General features: G+C 38.1%; 2 protein-coding genes and 2 pseudogenes across 2 annotated transcripts; 3 read left to right on the forward strand and 1 right to left on the reverse strand.

Moving 5' to 3' along the window:
* Positions 1-288: 288 nt before the first annotated feature.
* Positions 289-6,389, forward strand: LOC113095808 (uncharacterized; annotated as a pseudogene).
* A 921-nt stretch (positions 6,390-7,310) lies between these two features.
* LOC113095810 (zinc finger protein 93) lies at positions 7,311-11,962 on the forward strand. Its single transcript, XM_026261178.1, has 2 exons — positions 7,311-7,444; positions 8,723-11,962. The coding sequence occupies exon 2, from the start codon at positions 8,774-8,776 to the stop codon at positions 11,648-11,650; it is 2,877 nt and encodes a 958-aa protein (XP_026116963.1). The 5' UTR covers positions 7,311-7,444; positions 8,723-8,773; the 3' UTR covers positions 11,651-11,962.
* Positions 11,963-12,203: 241 nt separating this feature from the next.
* LOC113095813 (trypsin-3-like) lies at positions 12,204-13,943 on the reverse strand. Its single transcript, XM_026261183.1, is given in 6 exon segments — positions 12,204-12,349; positions 12,351-12,422; positions 12,526-12,662; positions 12,755-13,008; positions 13,497-13,656; positions 13,847-13,943. Coding segments are annotated over 6 exon segments (741 nt in total). The 5' UTR covers positions 13,887-13,943; the 3' UTR covers positions 12,204-12,271.
* Positions 13,944-18,322: 4,379 nt separating this feature from the next.
* LOC113095805 (uncharacterized) lies at positions 18,323-19,302 on the forward strand (annotated as a pseudogene).
* The last annotated feature ends 1,625 nt before the right edge of the window (positions 19,303-20,927 follow it).

The raw sequence follows: 20,927 nt of genomic DNA on the forward strand, positions 1-20,927 counted from the left end.
ATTTTTATATTTGTTCATTCAATTTCTTGAATGCTCCTGCTTAATACCCTTATTGTGCCTGAGAATAAAGCACTGTTTGTTTTATTTGTATATTATGTGTAGTTGTAACGTGTATCTTTGTCATTCTTTTATCTTTGTTATTAAAAAATAAAAATAAAAATAAATTTCTTTATAATATCACCAACCCATGTATGCAGATTCATATAGGCACCAAATGGGAGGTACCTGGTTAACTTGTATGAAGTTCATGAAGCTCCATTCATCAGTCCATCTATGGAAACTGAGGACAAAATTAGCTGGATCCCAGATACTGGCCCAGTTGCAAGTCGGCTGGGAAAAGGACATGCCCAGGAAAAAGACAATGTATGGTCACCCTATTTAAAAGCACTGTTTTCACATACATTTTTTTTTTTTTTTTTATGTAGGACTACCGCTGTTTTTAGTTATTGAAACATTCTGGCAAGTGATTTATATGGATTGATAATTTCTAAAACTTGAATTTTGTTCACATATCTTTGTTTTTGTTTTTTTTCTGTTGAAGAATAGATAAATCAACAAGTGTATTGTTCTGCAGTTCTGTGGATGCTTTTACCCGCCAGGTAGTCGGGCCAGTCACGTGAATGAAAAACTATGGATTAGTAATATTTGTATTTAATGAAAAAGATGTAGGTCAGTTTATGAGGGTAAATCGGACTGGTCCCTCAAACCAGTTGATGGCGATATATTAAAGCCTTACATGTGGGGAATGGGAGTGAGCGCTCAGACATACTGCCCTCTATAGTGAACAGCGGGAATTACATGTCTCTACAGAAACTGGGTGCAAAATACATACAGCCATTCGGATTTAAAATAAATAACTTATTTCATTAAAATCATGCAAGTTTGCCAATTGTACTTCCCCAAGGTGAGTGCAAGCTAGTAACTATTTGAGTTACTTGTCACAGTTCGTCTTTATTTCGTGCATACAGCCCTTAGCTGCTGTTTTTGTCATTGAATTCCCTTGTGCAGCACGCAAATGACATGTTCCGCATGCGCTGTATCCCCCAAGACGTATTCGCTACAGAGCGCGTTTGATACAGTAAAGAGGTGTAAATCAGCGTTGAGATGATGCAGGCTAATTGTATAGTTCTATCAGTGTATATCCGAAGAGCATGCTAAATCTGTATTATCCATTGCAATGCTTGTTATTAGCATTTGTTAGATTACATTCACGATTTTTTTTACTTTGGACTAAAAAGTATGCAGATGTATGAAGATTAGTCTGCAGGTTACCCTGGTGTTGCGTTTTAATTGTTTTTATACGGCGTTTATTTAAACATTTTAGTGAAGTGCAACGGTAAGTGGCCAGGCCTATCAAAATCGGTAAGCATGAGCAGGCTTGCTTTTTTCCGCCTTACATTGCTACATTTGAAACGTTGTGTAAAACGAATACTTGAACACTTAACTTAAAAACGGAAGCGGTGAAGCAATTTTGGAAAACAGCTGGAGAAATGAGTTTTCTCATTTAAATATGCATGAGCTCACCGACAGTTGTATGTGATTGGTTGCATGCATCAGTTCTGTCACACAAAGGCACAGTATATAGTTATAATCACGGTTGCCAAGTTTTAAGAAAGGCTATATTTGTATTTATGATGGTTTTGCACAAAGTAAAGTACTTTTAAAAAATCAGATTAAATACGCTTTTAAACATTATTACGTTACTCTAATATTATTCATATCAAGAAATGTTCAGTATTTAAACATCACACTTGTTATGTGTATAATAATAATAATAACAGTTATCTAAAACTATTCATTTTGTTACTGTATTGAATTTTGTGCTTCGCTGTATACTTGTTTCAATTTCATGCATCCTAGAAAATAGAGTGAAGAGTTTTTTATGTTTTCTTGAGGAACAGTGCAATTTCTCTTTCGTGCTTTTAAAAAGTCAATTTTTTTTGAAAAACGTGTTTCAAGATTTTACTGATTTGCACGTGAAGTTGGGCTTTTATAGAGTAGCAAAAGTGCACAGCTGGAAGGGGGTGGAATGTGGTGCAATATTCATTTTATCTAAATTATTGTATTTTAATAATAATTAGAGGCCGAAATCGAGACTGTACTTTGATTAATCGCACAGCTCTATCTCATAGGGCCCTTAAAATAACTGCATATGTACATAAAATATTTTATGTTTCATTTCTGAATTGAAAACAATTGAACTCATGCTATGCCACTAATGTTTGTTTGCTTTTTTTTTAGGAGATACTAAAAAAATAACAAAGACGGCAACATATATTCAATTTAACATTGGAAGAGGAATCACCTGGAGCCTACAAAATGCTTGGACTTCAAGAAACATGCTCTACTGGAAGTCCTAAAACATACAGCTGTGTGGCATGCTCAGCTACTTTTCATAGTTTGGCATCACTCCTGGTGCACCAACCGTCTCATGCAAGAGAAATCTCTCAACAGCCAGAATCGGCACTACCTACTTGTGTCAGCTGTGGAAGCTTATTTGCGAGCAAAGATCTCCTTGAAAAACACCACTGTATAATGTTGCCCACTCCAGCATCTCCAGCCCACACCTACATATGTGACTGTGGTGAGGAGTTTAGTGGTTTTACAGCTCTTGAGGACCACAAAAAACAACATGGTTCAAAAAATGAGGTCAAATCATATTTGGAGATTATTCCAGTTGTGCCAGATGGCAAAACATACTCCAGCCATCCTGTCTCAGACCAAGTTTTTCACAGTTTTTCAACATCCAATTCAAATGAAAAACCCCTTGCACAAAGTGCACCTCCTACTTCAAACACTGACATCAAGGAGAATGAATCCACTGCAGATGTGGAAAGCAACATCTTGAAGCCATCTGAATCCCACCCTGTGACAGAAGAACAAGTGCAGTTATCTGAGAAGGACAGTGATGTTTTAAAAACCTCCAGTGTGGTAAACCATTCTGAGCAAGATCATGAGAAATCACCAGAATCTGGTGAAGATTCAGTTGCATTTAATAAGAAATCAATCCTGAAAATGCTAGCATCTGCTTACATGAGTCATAGACAACCCGTCCAAATGAAACAGAGGAACTTGCCCCCCAGAAAAGCTTCACCGAGAGCACCATTGCAACCTGCGATCACCATGACGATATCAAAACCCAAGCCACTGGAGGATCAATTTAAGATGAAAAAAGACACAGTGGTTGGTGTGAAAACTGGAAAAATGTTGCCTAAGAAGGGCAAGATTATATCTGTGACACAAACTCTCTGTCCTGTAGTGGTCCTTGAGACTCGGCAAAAATTATTTGGCCGGGACAAAGTGGAAGGCAGACATCAGTGCAGACTCTGCCGTAGGGTTTTCCAGGACATAGACACCTTGATAATGCATCATGCCCTGCATAAAAAAGAAAGAGTTAAATTTTGTCTTTGTTGTCAACAATTTGTGATAACTATAATCTCCGTCCCTGAAAGCCATGTCTGCTCTGATGTATTTTCTAGAAACCATCAACCTTTGATGGGAAAAATGTCCCAGAAACCAATCAGCCCTACAGCTCAAGAGGCAGAAAAAATGTTCTACTGTACTTTATGCAAGCGTGGCTACACACGGATACGCAGCCTCAAAAAGCACAACTGTCCATGTAAAGCTTCTCTGAAATCCTTGACCACTGTAGGCACCTGCGGTAATGTCAACTCCAAAACTTGGAGGAGTGCAATCCGGCTGTTCCAAACTCAAATCAAATGTCAACACAGCATATAAATATAGGCGTAGGTACAGAGCCGATAAAGATTGAGGAACAGAACATAGAATTCCCTAATGGCAAGAAAGATCAGATTGGGTTGAAGATGCAGCTGAAGGATCAGCTGAATCCCACAGAAACCCTTGAGTCAATCTTTGCCAGTGTTTCTAACTCCAAACCAACTGAATCAACTGAAAACTCCACTGAAGTACCAGCTGACATGATTGGAATAAATCAAGAGGAAAGCGATAAACTGGTTGAAAAGCAGTGGACCATGCCTTTGGATGATGCTGAAATTGATGTACTAATAGATGTGGATCAAAAGGACTCCGATGAGGAAGATTTGACAGACGTGGCTAGAGATGACTTTGATGAAGGTGAGGATGTTGTCATTGTAGAGTCTCATGAGGACAAGGAAATGTCAGCTGCATCTAGTAATGGCTTTCAGGTGCATATGACTAATAAAGGCTTGAAGAGGTTTGTTTGCAATGGGTGCCAGAGAAGCTATTCCCGCCTATTTACTCTAAAGGAGCACCTGAAGATTTGCGGGACAAGAAAATTAAAGCCGCAAAATAATACATTTAATATGGCTGGGCCAATTAAAAGCTTTCCATGCCCTCAATGTGGTAAGTTCTTTAGCCGCAAAGACAATATGAATAGCCATCGAAAGAAGTGCCATGCATCAAACACTAATTCAGCAGTAAGTAACAGAACTGTGGAGTCTAAAACACCTGCAGCTCAGGAAAACTTATTCGTCCTGTCACCATCTACAGGAAACCAAGCAGTCCGACAAGAAAGCACTCAGAATGCTAGCAGTAACAGAAACTGGGGGATTATGTCGCTTCCATCTGTGCTTCCAAGAAGAGTGACGTGCGAATGCGGAGCCTCGTTTACGTGTCCACGACTTCTCTTTGAACATCTGCAACAGCATGCGCAGGAGTCCTATATTTGTCCACACTGTGGTGAGAACTTGCAATCGTGGATGGACTTTGAAGCACATCAGCAATTGCACAACCAATCTCAAAGCTCTACAAGTGAGCAAAGAGCTTCCCAGCATCAACAACAGTCATTTTCCCAAGTGTTGCCATCACACGTTCTGACTCGGCCGCAACAGTTTTCCGGTTTTTCTGATCATAACATAAAAGCACAACCTTCTGCACTCTTGGCACCTCAACATTTGAACCAGAGGCCATTTCCTCAGACATTGACTTGCCAAAAGTGCAAAAAGCACTTCAGTCAACGCAGTTCCTTGTCGAGACACATACGGTTGCGTTGCACTGGCGATACTTCAGGTCAGAAGAAACACACCTGCTCTCGTTGTGCTACAACATTCCAAAGTCCATTGATGCTTAAAGTTCACATTCAAAGCAATACGTGTAAACCCGCATTTAAACCGATTCGGTGCCCAGTGTGTGTGCGTTGGTTCAGTTGTCTAGATGGGCTCAAGAGGCACCTGGTCTCACACAGCAGGCAATCCGACTTGACGTGTTCGATTTGTGACAAGAACTGTCCAACCCCTCAGGCACTCGAGGAGCATAAAAGAAACATTCATAGAGTCAACAGCAGAATGATGCCAGCGGAGAATGCACAGGAACATTTACACCAAGCAGATGCACAAACCAATCCATCTACTTTATTTCAATGTCACATTTGCCTTCGCAATTATCCAAAGCTTCAATCCCTGAAGGATCATTTGAGGAAAGTTCATCGGCCTAAACAGCCGAAACAAACTAATCCGGGAACCATGGAACCAGTCCGTTCTGGACCGTTTCAGTGTCAGATCTGTGACCGCTCCTATCCTAACATAAAATCCTTGAAAAACCACAGAAGAAGAGTGCATCATATTGTGGGTGGCGTGTTTCTGCCATCAAAGGGAACTGAGCAAAGCATCACTCCCAATCAGTTTCAGTGTCATATTTGCCCACGCAGCTATCCAGATGAACAGTCCCTCCGAAACCACAGAAGAAGGGTCCATCATATTGTGGAAGGTCTTGGGCTGTCGAGGGGAATCACTCAACCCAATCTATACAAGTGTCAGATTTGCCAGCGCAGCTATCCCGACGTAGTGTCCCTTAAAAATCATCGGAGGAGAGTTCATCGCATATTAGGGCCAGTGCCTGAAACTACACCATTACCAGTACCACTACCACCACCACCACCACCAATAACAACAACAAATCATGAAACAGAAGATGCTCTAGAGCAGAAACCGATACCTTTCCTGTGAATGGTGTCCATGCATTCATAAAAGGTGGATCTGCTGCTTGCCTTTATTGCTGTTTATGCAATAAAAATTTTGAAATTTTAGTCATAAGGCAGCACCTGTTAAGTATGTTATAGCATTATAGTAAAAAAGAAAAGTTTGAATAGCTAAAAAAGACAGTAGTGTAACAGTCTTTTGTTTGTTTGTTTTTGTCTTGTTAATATTATTGTTCAGCTTCCTCTGTATTTCATTGATGTTGCCTTAATTTAATCTATTGAAAAATTCAATACAGACCCCCCCCCCCCCAATATAAATAGAAATATTTTTGGTGAATGCACTGTATGAATGTAAAATAGAACAGTTGATGGCTGTTTTTAAGGTAGCCAATGTGTATCGTCAGTGTACTGTAAATACATTTAGATGTAAACATGTCCTACATTCCCTCAATAAACCCAATAGTGACACCTTTCCAAGTCTCCTGTAGACCAATAACAGGTGTGGTCATGCACACGTTTATTTAAGATTAACTTTGAGTGTGTTATACTGTGCTAAATGTTGCTGGTAATTGTAAAACTGACTGGACAAATCTAAATGATTATTGATTTGTTGAGCTGATCAAGTACGAAAAATGATGGAGGACTGAATGAATAAATGCATTAATTGCTAAAGGCAGAAAGCTTAGTCAAATAAATCTGATACGAAGCCTTGGGAGGGACACAAAAATGTCAGAGTTGTCTTTCAACTATCATATGTGGTAGGAGTTCTGTAGTGCTTTAACGGTTTACAAGTTTCTATATGTTAAAGTAGTAAATGCAACAGAAAACATGAAAAACAATGAACAATATTTGTACATTTTGCAAGGATAATATTCATTTATATGAACTAGTAAATTTTTAAAATACAAATATGTAAACTAGCATTTGTTCATAATATGTATTAAGAACATACAATTAACAATGAGCAATATTTATAATTTTACATTAACTTTGATTAATACATTATGTAAATATTGTTCATTGTTTGTGATGCCTGCGTAAATGTAATGCAGCATCACATCAGCCCTAATCTTCCCGTTGTCTTGACATGCACACAGTAAATTTAATAGCTTACCATTTATGGTTCTATATTTTTCATTTATGAATTCATGCTTTCATGTATACTATCATATGTAATTTAAATCAATTTCTGCAGCTGTAATTTTTGTTCAATTTTTGCGGTGTCAAAACACTTTGTTTTCTGAAACATTTTAATGTATCTATTAATTGTTAATAAAACCGATTAAAATTACCCATACCCAGCCTTTATATGCAATTGTTGGTATGTCATATGTTGCGCGTTAAAGGCAGTAAACAAGAATGATTTAACATTTATTTTTTTCAAACTGGGTGATTGCCTTCACACAGCTACACATCCCGAAAGAGGTCATGTCGAAGAGGCTTTTATCGGAAACGGAAAAGGAAACGCCGTTTGTTTAGTCCCAAACCGTACGTTAGTTCATTGGTGCTAAAAAGAAAGCATGAAAGGTTGGTGTATACTGCTTAGCTTTGTTTTGCTTTTTTTGTTCTGTACCTTCTACCATATTAAGTAAGGATCTAATTTTATGCCGTCGAGCAAACAGTGGGCGATTTTGCATAAGTGGTGTTCTTAAAAAATAAGTTTTGAGGTTTTGAATTATGATTCTGTAGGTCCAGCGTCGGGTAGCCTTTATGGAAACATTAATTCATATAAATGTATAAATACGATCATTTCGCTTTTCAGAATAAACTCATTCTTAAAGGACAGGTTGTGCTGTGTTGATAGATGCATGGCTGACTGTAATAGAGCATGCATAATGCATTACAGATCCGTGCATTGTTGATGGCAGGAACGGCCTATGCAGACGCATGCAGAGCCCCATCACTCTGTGCCGCTATCTCCTGCGGGCACGGGACAAATATTTTTAACCGAGTTGAAGTGCGTTTGCAGACTGAATTGAACATCATCAAATAAAAAATACTGGATGAGAACTAACAAATACAGACGCAATGAATAGAGAACACTTCTCTGTTTTTTCTCTCTCTTTCTCTTTCTTCCTTTCTTTCTTTATAGTTCGATTCAGTAACGAATGACTCTTATGAACCAGTTCTTTGAATGAATCACTGGCGGAATGATGAGAAACATGTGAAACAAACGCATCTATAAAAAAAATAATCAGGACGTATTCAGCTACTCATTCTTATTATTATTATGAAATTCTCAGTTTGGTTATTATGGATATTTTAACATAAATTATCAAAAATCCTAATACAGCAATGCTATTTCACCCCAATATAATTTTTTGTACATGGGGTAACAGCTTTTTAAAAATATACCAATAAAGTCAAAATTTATGTGGCAATAAATATAAATGTATATCAACCACGTTTATATTATGATCACATATAGGTATATATATATATATATATATATATATATATATATATATATATATATATATATACATATATATATATATATATATATATATATATATATATATATATATATATATATATATACCTATATGTGATCATAATATGAACGTGGTTGATATACATTTATATATATATATTTATATATATGTGATAATATTCTTCTTTAAAACGGTTTTGTATGTTTATCTTAAAGCTGTTGAGTTATGTGCTTTCTCAATAATGCACTACACCTATCTATATTAATTATTAATTAATCTCTCCACTTGGATAACAGGTGGAGCATAGCATTAGATGCAATATAGCTTACAAGAGGTTGTCTTATCTTTGATTCTTTTCTCTTCTGTTTAGTTTCAGCTTGAGTTGGGGGAAACTCAGGCACTAGCAGCCAGTTCGCACATCATGCTCAAAGGAGAGGCCAAGAAACAAGAAACCAACTCTGATGAGGGCGATACCAAGGAAGAATCAGTGAAGAGAGGAATGGGGGAATTAATTTCTAAAGGTCTGGCATTAGGGTCCCAGAACAGAAGTGTGGAGGAACCTTCGTCTGTAGCCACTAGTGTCCTACCCAACTCCTTGACCTGTAATGCTGAGGAAAAAGAGAGAGAAAAAGGCTCCTGTGAAGCAGATGTAGATAAACTCCCTCAGCAATTAAACTCTGATTTTACCCCAGTCAACAAAGCTGATATGGATGCACAGAAATATTCAGAAGACCGTGAGACAAATTCTCATGGTCTTTCCAGCACCACAGATAATGAACCAAAATCACTGCTGCTTAATGAAGAATTAAATGAGCCACAAATCGAGACTCGGATGTCAGTTACAACTGATGAAATCTCAAGTAGTCAGTCTGAACGAGAGTCTGACGGGAATCACTCAGCTGTCCAAACATCTGAGGAAGCTGTCTGTGATGCATCCTGCCCAAATAAAAGTAATCGCCAATGCGAAGAATATTCTGACAAAAAAATCCATGAGGACACTGTAGATGTGAAAGTTTCTGACACTGAAAATCAAGGACAAAAAAATGTAACACTGAATGATGCCTCTGTAGATGATTTACCTGAGAAAACACAGGAGGTAAATTCAGAGAATAATAACCAAATACCTTCGACCGAAGATAATGCTGAGGGAAGCAGCATGGAAATCACAGAAAGCAAACATGGTTATCCTTCCTTTTCTCGTGGACGGCCACGCAAAGAAAAACGGATAATCAAATGTGAACATTGCGGACGCCCTTTTAATCATGCCTCTGCGTATATCATTCATCTGCGTGTCCACACAGGAGAGAAGCCCTTCACCTGCCAGGACTGTGGCAAAGCCTTCGCTCAACTCTCCAACCTTCGATCCCACAGCAAAGTCCATAAATCCAAAAGTAGGAAACACAAACTCCAAGATAAAGCCATACCTGAGAAAATTGTGGATGAGAAAGAAGTAATCATGACTGACAAACTCGAAAGTGCGTGTCTTAGTAATCAAATCACCCCTAAAAGGAGGAGGCGGCGAGGAAGAGGGAAAGGGAAACCCCATACATGTCCGATCTGTGGCAAAGTCTTTTGCTACAAGTCGGTCCTCAATACCCATCTTCGTATTCACAGTGGAGAAAAACCATACTCTTGTAAGGTGTGCGGCAAATCATTTACTCAAGCGTGCACTGCACGTGTCCATGAGAAAGTACATTGGCCCATTAGACCTGTCTTATGTTCAAGATGTGGTAAGGGATTTTCTCAGATTGGGCCATTAAAATTGCACACTTGTGAGGGTAAAAAACACCCACATGCCACCTTGAAAGAAATGGAATTTGAAGGTGTTGTCCGCTTCAGGTGTCACCTTTGCAAAAAGTGCTTTGCAACCAGAGATGAGTATGATTTACATTTGCAAGGACACACCGATACCCAGCGTTACAATTGTGACCGCTGCAAGCAGACGTTTAGTCTCCTCTCAGAGCTATATACTCACAAGAAGCATTGCATTTCCATGCGGCCTACGAAAGCAAAGTCTTCTGGTTACAGTTCCCCTCACAGACTGCAACCCAGAAACTCCTTGAAAAGAAGAACTCCTCAAAAAATGCGGAGTCCAGTAAAATCTCCTCCAAATGATTTTTCCTTTCAGAGGAATCTCAAAAAATGCTCCTCCCTACTTGTTTGCCCAGTTCAGGTCATGGCCACCACTGCTTATGACCCTCAGAATAACCTCTATTCAGTCAGTCAGCCGATCAAATCCAGCTATTTCACAACACAACTGAACAGTACTCACCAGAAATCAGATCCAAGAAAGTACTTCTGCCCGCAATGTGGACGAATATTCCAGCACATAGGAAGGCTGAGAGCCCATATGCTCACTCATTCACGGCGTCAAAGCTTCACGTGTATTGATTGCAACAGGATGTTTAAAAACTGGAACAAATTTTGGATTCATCAGCGGCTGCATAGACAGAAAAGAGGGCGCTTTTTTTGTCCCAAGTGCGGTCAAGGGTTTCGATTTGTGGGACTGTACAATAAACATCTGCAAAAGCATCCAGAACTCAATGCCCACGCTTGTCCCTTCTGTCCTCACACGTTCTCAGATGCACAGAAGTTGAGGAATCACCAGCAAGAGTGGCACCGCTCGACTATGCCCTATATTTGTGAAATTTGCGGAAAAGGTTTTGAAAGTGCAATTACTCTTAAGCGACATGGAGTTGTTCACTGCACAAATGATCTGATGGGGATGCATTGCACCACTGATTCGCAGTCCACTGTGCTTCCTTATGAATGCGGTACATGCAGTGCCAGTTTTGAGAACTTGGACTTGCTTTTCCACCATCAGCTCCGCCACAAGCCTGTAGATAAAGGCTCAATAGCAATGAAAGGCAAGCTACTTATGACTGACGAACGTCGATCTCACCGTCTCCAGCATCAACACTATGATTACAGCAATTATGATAATCAGATGCAAGAGAAGCTCCTCTTACACCCCCGTTCAAATGGAGGAGAAATGCCTGGTCGGTTGTCACATTTTAGTCCCTCAACCTTACATCTATCACAAAAGCCAAAACGAAAAACTGAAGCCCCAAGCACCAGCAGAACAAATTCTCAGAGTAATGAGCGGCGAATGGTTGAAAAACACACTAAAGAAAGTTTTTCAGCAACTGAAGAATTAAATGGTTCAAGACAGTCACCGTCCATATTGAAGACAGAAGACAAAACTGGTGACTTAATTTGCTCTGAATGTAATGCTTGTTTCTCCAACCTTATAGAACTGCATGGACATTACTTGGAACATGCCAGAGGCGAAATATAAATATTCTGTCAATGTTCTCTTTTTTTCAGTGAGTGTGTGATGAACATTTGCGTGGGAACCACTTATTTCTGAAACTTGTGAGAATGTTTAGTGTGTATGTTTGTTTGTTTTCCATGTGATATCAACATTACTAATGTTCTGACACCCAATTCTGTTATTATATATATAATTCAACTAGACATTTCCTGTTATGAACAGTATTGTTTTATTTAGTGATCCTATTGAGTTAGATATCTGCTAGTGTTGGTGCTGTAATTGAAGTTTTCTTGGAAGATGTTGCTATTAAAAGATTAAACATCTTGTCTGACATTGCTCAAGTCTTATTCATTAAGAGAAAGTTGTATAGGATTTTCAAAGAAGGCATTAGGATATTTTCCCCCCATAAATACTGTCATTTAGCAAAGAGGTTTTAATATTTCATCACATACTACTTGTATAACCGTTTGAATTCAAAACTAAATTAATGGCGTTTAATTTAATAAGGAAACATTTCTCATAGAACTTCTGTTTATATTGAAAAAAATACGAAGAATACTGTGACACAATGTTTGTACTTAAATGTTTATTGTGGTTTGCCAAATGCAACATGTCATGATTATGGCCTCAAAAAATCTCAAGAGCTCAGTTGGAGTTCATGGTGTTTCTGATCCAGGTGGTGAAGTTGCAGACCTTGGCATAGACACCAGGCTTGTTCCTCTGCCGCACAGCCGTAACCCCAGGACACAATACCCTGCAGCTGGTTGTTGCACACCACTGGGCCACCAGAGTCTCCCTGCAAAGCAGAAGTGTTTCAAATAAGTTATTCTTATTGCCTTAAAAAAAGATGTTTATATCTATTAGCATGAAATTAACGCTGTAACTAGCAGTGATCTTACTTGGCAGGAGTCCTTGCCTCCCTCCATAAAGCCAGCACAGAACATGTTGGAGCTGATCTGACCAGGGTAGGCATTTCTGCAGGTAGTGTCACTCAGGATAGGAGCCCACAGGCACATCAGACGGCTGGGGTAGTTGCCTGAGAAAACATCAAGTGTCCACTAGGTGAGTTTGCATGTGTTCACCGTGTTATTCTAAGAATGCCTAATGATTTATGCATGATGTACACACTTCCGGAGGCGCTCATGTTTCCCCATCCAGAGATCAGGCAGTTGGTACCAGATGAAGCACAGCTTGAAGGCAGAGAAACGGTCTGAACGTAGCTGTTCAGAGTGGCGGTGCTGGCCAGCTTGATCAGCATGACGTCATTGTCCAGAGTATTGCTGTTGTAACTGGGGTGTCTAATGACCTTTTCGGAGTTGATGAACTGCTCGGTGCCCTCAGTGGTGTCAATGTTGTGCTCACCCAGACGCACCTGGACACGTCTGAGAAATAAGTCCGGCAAGTTAAATTACTTTTAACATCTTTCTGCATTTAAATTGTATTCAACTTAAGAAAACGTGTTACTCCAGTCTTCAGAAATCATTTTAATATGCTGATTTGCTGCTCAAGAAACATTGTTATTATTATCAATTTTCAGAACAGGTATGCTGCTTAATATTTTTAATATTATAATATTACCATTTAATAGCTTTCAGAGAAACTTAAAGGGTTTAAAAAGAAGCACAAAACAATTTAAAACATGAAATGTTAAAAGTAACTGAAAATTTGAATCTTCCTTCATTATATGGTAAAAATCATTAAACAAAAATATTATTCATTCAAATCTAAAGATCTTTGTGCAACTTAATTCAAAACCTTAAAGTTACTGAAATATAATCATTTTGACAACGTCCTAGTGTGACAAATAGTTCCAGTCTTCCCAATATATATGCACATGCAAAAAAAAAATAATAATAATAATTTCACTTACGACTTGTAGCAGTGAGCAGCAGACACAACCCAGCGATTGCTGATCAGAGAGCCACCACAAAAGTGGTAGCCACTGTTCAGGGAAACCTGGTATTGAACACCATTCTTAGTACACTCAAATCCACCGACAATCTTATCATCGTCATCCAGAGGAGCGGCGTCTGGGAAAACAGTTTTTCTGTCACATACATATTTGACAAAAACAACTGAACAAAGCAGTAACCACTTGGAATTAAAAGAGATTTAAAGTATATTCTGCTGTACATGATGAATTTCTCTTAAGAAAACCCCTAAAACCTTAAGTGACCTGTATTAATTCCAGTCTAGATTCTCCCTGCCAAAGTTACTTACAAGCCACAGCGAACAGAGCCAGAAGAATGAGAGCCTTCATGTTGAAGCTGCTAATTAGTGTGTTCTAAGGCTTTTAAGACCCACCTTATATACTCTGTCTACTCTACAGATCTAGATCATTTTCAAGGGCATATACATACATTTGTTCTTTACGTAAGCAAGAAGTGTGTGACTCCAGCATGTGCTTTAACATAATGTACATATGCTCTTCTAGCACGTTACTGCAAATCATTTTTGTATGGTCATGAAAAAACTACAATCATTCATTAATGGATGTTTCTTGTTATTTATAATAAGGAGTTTTTGCAGCAATTGTTTAAAAAGGGGACATTTTGGTTATATATTTGTCGTGAGAAGTTAACATTAATATGTGTTTCTTAAAAAAATGTTCATGTTATAGCATGTTTAGGCACTAATAAAAACATATTATTTATTTATTTATCATTTTGTTATGACGAGCTCTTGAATTTTGAAGATAAGGCACTTAATTGTAATCATATTGAAGTCTTGACTGATGTTGCAAATATGTGTGCTCGTTAAAATTGTTGCTTATGTTATATTAGTTGAAATTCTATTGTATAATGTGATTGTCTGTACAGTCTATGGTGTTAACTTTAAAAAGCTCTTTTATTATTTTTAAACAAAGTGACAATTTATTTCAAACTGTAGACAAATTGCACCGATATGAGACGTGAAGACATTTCATTGAAAGCGGGGACTGATAAATATCTCTTTGTAACATTACATTATTTCTCCTTGATCATACAAAAAAAAGAAAAGAAAAGAAAAAAAAATCTGGCTTATAGTAACCATGTTTTCCATGTTAATATTAAACCATGGTCTCAGCTACAGTGGATAGCTCTTTAAAATTAATTTTTAAGCATTGTTACAGTTACAATCCAAATGACCTTTCACATACACCTTTCACCCTTTTTCATAATTCTATATGACTGTCCTCTTATATTTCTGTTTACTTATGAATATTAGTGTACATATATTATTAACATAAACATAATTATTAGTTTAAAACAAATAAATTAACATTTATGTGTGGTTTATATACATAAATTCAAAGTGGTTAAGGAAAGTGAAGAGTCCTCTATAATATCTACCACCTTGTGTTCTAGGAGACACAGACAGGTAATGACACTTTTATTAAGATATTGTTAATTATTTATACTAGACATCATATTGGGTTGAAAGACAAGTCACTTTTAATATTCATATTTTAAAAGGCTATGGCCGCTAAGTGAACAATGATATTTTTGACAGACAAAGGAGGTGGACGAAAAAAAAAAACCTTTACAAAATAGTTACTTGTTGGCACTATGTGATGTGAAATCTTTGGTGATTCCATGAAATCACAGATAAATCATTAACTCTTGTGAGAGAGTACAGGTGGCAAATGAAGGCTATGCAAAGATAAAAAAAAAACAGCTGAATCTGTTTTTCTTTTGTTTTACGCCTATTATTTTATAGACTTTATTGTCTGCCTTTATTGTCTTTGCCAAAAGATTTTGTACTCTTATAAATCAATATCACTAGTTTCCACATGCACCTGGACATTGTCACAAGGGATATCTCTCAAATCCAGTTGCTAAAAATAGGCCATCTCCATAAGGGAGGTTGATTTTAACCAAAGGCATCCTGAGAAATGTTCACACTTCGGTGAGAGCAAGAAATAAAAGTATAATCCAAGCCATTGCATGTTTTTTCTTTATGAGAACATGGAACAGCATATTATTCTAATCAAGTGCATCATAAATTTTTTCCCCTAATATTTCTCAATTAGACAGCATAGGCGGCTACTTTTATTTCATTGCATATTTTATGCATTGATATTCGTGGAAGATAAATATAAGTATTCACATAAATGTGCATACCCGGAGTTCTCCAGAAGAATTACGTGGTAACATCTGGAATCGTACCAGATTAAGAACGAAACAGCTACTTTGGCACCAAGCCTGCTTTTTGTTTCCCACCATTTGAAAATACAATGTTTCAGATAAAAACTATTATTTATATTGTTTATCGTTAAACTTGTAGGCCTAATGCACCTCGCAGCTTTCGGTATTTATTTTTATTTATTTATTTATTTTGTGCAAGAAGATAAAAGACTGGCGTGTTCAAATATACTCTCGTCCTTTAAATTTGTAAAATATCACTTTCAAAGTTCCAGATAGCCACACGGCAAATATCTTTGTGTGATGTCATATTCCTGCGACTATTCGGCTTCTGTGTACATTTAGGATTATAAGAGGTTAGCATTGCACATATGCACTTATCTTTTAAGCATTCTGTTTTAAAGCCAATTGTCACAGTACGGCGTGAGCACGGATAATTTTCTTTCCAAAGCTAGATCTTTCTCTTAATGCGGGCTCGTTGCAAATATGACTTTTACACAAACAGCAGTATTTGCTTGAGAAGAGCTAGTGGCGGCTAACGTAATTTATGCGGAATGCGCAACCATTGCGGATGTGGTGCAGAATATATGCGCATTGCTGCGACACAGGTAATTTTGGCCTTTATATTTCATTATTTAATTCCATTAATTAAACAATTAGTTAAAGGCGAATACAAGTATATTATTGTTTGTTATTATTTCTCGTCCTCTCCTCTGTAGCCTCGGATCTTTACAAGTCATTGCTAGATTAACTGTAAATTAGGAGAGCTCTAAGATGTTTGTATTTAATGAATGATTCAAATACATAATGTCAGACATAACCGAATTTCAGAAGAACATCTTCGAGTTTTGCTTTTGGACGGAAGCCACAGGTTTTGCTTTTCTTGGTCTAATAAGCATAAACATAAACATCGCAATAATTGCGTAGAATCAGTTTAAATGAACACAGCACCTTTCTAATGACACGTTAACCTATTATTGCTCCGTAGCAAATATCTGTTTTCTGTGGCTGTGTATTACTGAGCCCTTTATTAAGGCTGTTCTTGTTAGACATCACAATGAAGCAATGAAAGGCTTGCTATGGAAGAGCATGGTGGCTCTTCACCCTGCTTGTGAATGGCACGCTCTCCATCAGTCACATTGGTGTGTCTGTAAGCCACGACATATCCATGACTGAATACTACGAGGAGGGGGGGCTGCTGTATGAGCACTCACCTCCCATGCACATCAAAGTGGAGTCTCCAGAGGGGCCCTTTGGAGGCGGGGTTTCAGAGGACGGTTTCCCCAGGGAAGATGACGACTCAGAGGGGAGTTGTGACCACCAGAATGGCGGTTGCCAAGCAGCCTGCCCTTTAATGTTGTGGTTGTGCCATCCTAACAATAGTCGCACCAGGAATGTCTTCAGATGAACTCATCCCAATCGAACAAAGTAAGTCTTTAATGATATGCAATTGACTTTACTGAAATAATACTGCTAACATTACAGTCGATACTTAATGGTGTGCCTTGTTATTGTTCCCTCATTACTTACAAATTTAGAAATTAATAGTACATGTTAAATATTTAAAATGATATACACCCACATAAGATGAAGGTTTTAGTCCGTGGTGGTAGCGTAAGTGTTGAGATCATGTACTACTCAGTTTTTCTCAGTAATATCCTAATGGATGACTTCTACTCGGCGAATCATGGGTTATTGCAAACATCCCGCTTATGATTATTGTTGACAACATTTTCACAACTTTTGCTCTTTGACTAAATGAAACATGTTTCAGTTTTAAAAACCAAATGTAAAAATATCTAGTTAGTGTAATCGTTTGATGATAGTAACAGTCAATATCAGTTTTCAGGTTTCACAGTTTTTATTTTATTTATTTTTTGTAATATTGAAAATGTTTGCTATTTTACAATATTTTGACTCAAAGATATATTATATGAATATATATAAAATTGCATAAAAATGACTTTTTGGAAAATTATGATATGTACACCTAAGGTGAATAGTAGTTTATATTTGTGTGTTTATTTATAATATGTGGTACCACAATGAATATAAAAAACCTGGCATTTGCATTTTGAACCAGATGGAATTAGCTAGAAAAGGTGTTTTTTTTTGTTTTGTTTTGTTTTTAATTTATTATTTATGGAACTACCATGAATAATAATAAAAAATGTCAGTATGCTATATGTTAGTGTTAGCCCAAAAGGACCATAAGTGCCATATTGACCATTGGCAAAATGGGACAAAAAATTCACTTTTGAATAGAAATGCAAAACCAAGTTTTGTGTTATATAAATATTTGCCTTTTATTTAAAGACAGGGGGTGTGTCTTCATCATTAGCTGCGGGAGGTGTAGGGAAAAGGAAGAGCCGCTTTAGCGGGGCAGAGCTAGAGGTCTTGGTATCAGAGGTGACTCGCTGTGAGGGGGAGCTGTTCGGTCCAGCAGGGAGGCTCCGGCGCCGAGAAAGAGAGCGCATTTGGGCTGGCATACTTGAGCGTGTCAATGCTGTGTCTAGAGTACCTCGGACTCTGAGAGAAGTGAAGAAACGTTGGGATGACCTGAAGAGACGAAATGGTGGTAGACTGGCTGATGCGAGGCACCGCACCTGCTACCTGCCATCAAGCAGAGGGTCTGCAATTTTGGGAAGGCCGACCCAAGTCAGTCCCAGGCTCCAGCAATCTCGTCAAAAGGCAGAGCACTAGAGGAAAAGCCAGTTTCAATGTGTTGTCAGACACTGATCCAGGTAACCGTTTTGGGTTTGGATTGATCCCCAAATATGAGTCTACAGTAATGTCTGAAAATATTGAAAGTTTATGTATGTTTTCACTCTTTCAGTTACAATTGGAGATAGTTCTGAAAGAGATGGTTTCGAAAAGGATGATGAAGCTGGTGAGCAAGAAGGTGAAGATGGAGATGATTGTGAGGGGTGTGGATAACAGCATGGAGGATAAACTGGGTTTGGGCTTGGGTCTGGGAATAGTTCCGCCTCCAACATCAGAACGCTGGCTACCTCCTTCACCCCTTTACAGTGCCCCGTTCCTCAACGGCACTCCTGCAACCAAGCCCAGAACCATCTTTAGGGACCCCACCAGGGCCCACTCGAGCCCCCTCCACCACGCACTTCCTGGCTGGAAGATGAACTTCGTGGGCTGGGAGAAGCAGCCATGCAGCTTGGAGATCGCATGGAGCAGAACCTGCGTGAGTTTTGGAGAAGGCTTCAGACGTGATATGCGGACGCTTGTGGCTTCGCAAGAGGCCCTTACAAGTTGCTTGCAGCAGAATAATGTACTTTTGGCAACGTTTGTTGGGTCTACTTGAGATGCAGCATCAGCCGTCTCAGCAACAAATTCCACAACAAACAACAAATACAGCAGCCTGCACAGCATCAACAGCAACAGGAACCTCCACAACAGCAGCCTTATGAACCAATGTTATTGCCACAGGAGCAGCCACAGCTAGAGCAGCAAATCCCAGCAACGGTTCCACCTCTTCCACCACCTCCAGATATTTTAGATGGTACTCGGCGTACTGAACCACCAAATGACATAAATGGAGTAAACTCAACAGCCACGCCGTGGCAGAACAGTAGACCTCAAGACGAAGACGCAGACGTTGATGTTTACCGTGAGATGTGGACAAATGAAACTGTATTCAGTTACAAGAAATGTATTTATTTAAGCAATGTTTTATACATAAGGTTAACTAGTTGCAGATTGTGCCATGTCATATTGCAGCCACTTTTTATGTTATGCCTGGCTCAGATATATAATAAAGTGTATAATATGTATGCCAAAAAGCTATATAATAAATTGACTTCTCCACTCTTGTTGCTGATAGTAAATTACTAACATTTTATGGATCTGTTTTCTTAAGTTTATATATAATAACTGCAAGTTTAGAAAACAAATCCTCTAGGCAGGCTTAGAAAATATTCATTATTCATGCTGTGGCAAAATAAAACATCATTCACTTTTATTTTTTGATTAAGGCACAGAATATGCAGTGCAAAATGGCATTTTACTTCTGCTACTATTAGTGTTTTAAGAAACATCTAAATGCAGTTTTAGGGGCTTGACATTGCATAGAATCTCTGAATTTCCTTGGAAATATATGCAGTTATCTGAATTGCTAGCTAATATAGAGATCTAAGGTCACCTGGTCACTCTGCATGCAATGCAAGATAAAAGCTCAAATATACTATTTTGCAAACTTTTCACCATGTTAACAAAATCACTAGTACTTGGAAAAATGTCTGCATATGAAACAAGTTTTAATAAAAGCAATCAATATATTTATCATCTTTTTTTCTATTATCACAGGAAATGCCACACATACAACTGTTTTTAACAATATTTTTTAGTATGAATCAGAACAAAATATTTCTGCAAATTAGAATATTTTGTTAAGGATCACGTGACAATCAATAATAATTGAAATTTTAAATTGCATTTAAATGAAAACAGTTGTTTCGAATTGTAATATTTCACAGTTGTATTATTTTACTGTGTTTGTGTTGCAGCCTTGACACACCAGATGCATATTTCTGGGTACCAAGTTTTTAGATTTCTATTTTAAATATTATCTAAACAAAAAGACGTGTATACATACGTTACATACAAGGTTATCAACAGAACTGCTAAATCAATAAAACTAATTCTATATTGAAAAATAAAATGCAAATAATCCTCAATTCAGAACCAGCAATATTTATCGAAAGGTGTCGCTTTAAACGTAAGTTAGTCGCAGAGGGCTCACGTGACGTAGCACACGCTTCCAATCAATCGTTGGCTTCCATGTTTTAGGGGTGGAGAAAAGAGAAAAATATATGTGAAAATGGCTACAGTGCAGTCTGAATCCGAACAGCCATTAGATAATAAACTCATTAACGGTACACTTGCTGGAAATAAACCTGAACTACCACCTGAATCTATTACAGTAGCCGACGGTGACGCTGAGGTTTGTGCACAAGGCAGCGACGCAAAGGGAACGACAGACCCTGGTGCCCCGTCTTCACCAGCAAGTGAAAATGCATCTCCACATGGCGATGCTCTTTCACCATTCAACAAAGATCCATCAGGAATGTCTTGTAATTTCAGCCTAGGGACGACAAGCAAAACACGGATGTGCTACTTCAAAATAATAACGGTGATCTGATTTCAGCTGAGGCCGCAACGGA

This window comes from Carassius auratus, unplaced genomic scaffold, assembly GCF_003368295.1.
Source record: "Carassius auratus strain Wakin unplaced genomic scaffold, ASM336829v1 scaf_tig00215795, whole genome shotgun sequence".
Taxonomy (NCBI): domain Eukaryota; kingdom Metazoa; phylum Chordata; class Actinopteri; order Cypriniformes; family Cyprinidae; genus Carassius; species Carassius auratus.

Bases quoted from the DNA above. Each gene is read 5' to 3' on its own strand.
- LOC113095810 (XM_026261178.1), top strand. From the start codon at position 8,774: ATGCTCAAAGGAGAGGCCAAGAAACAAGAAACCAACTCTGATGAGGGC.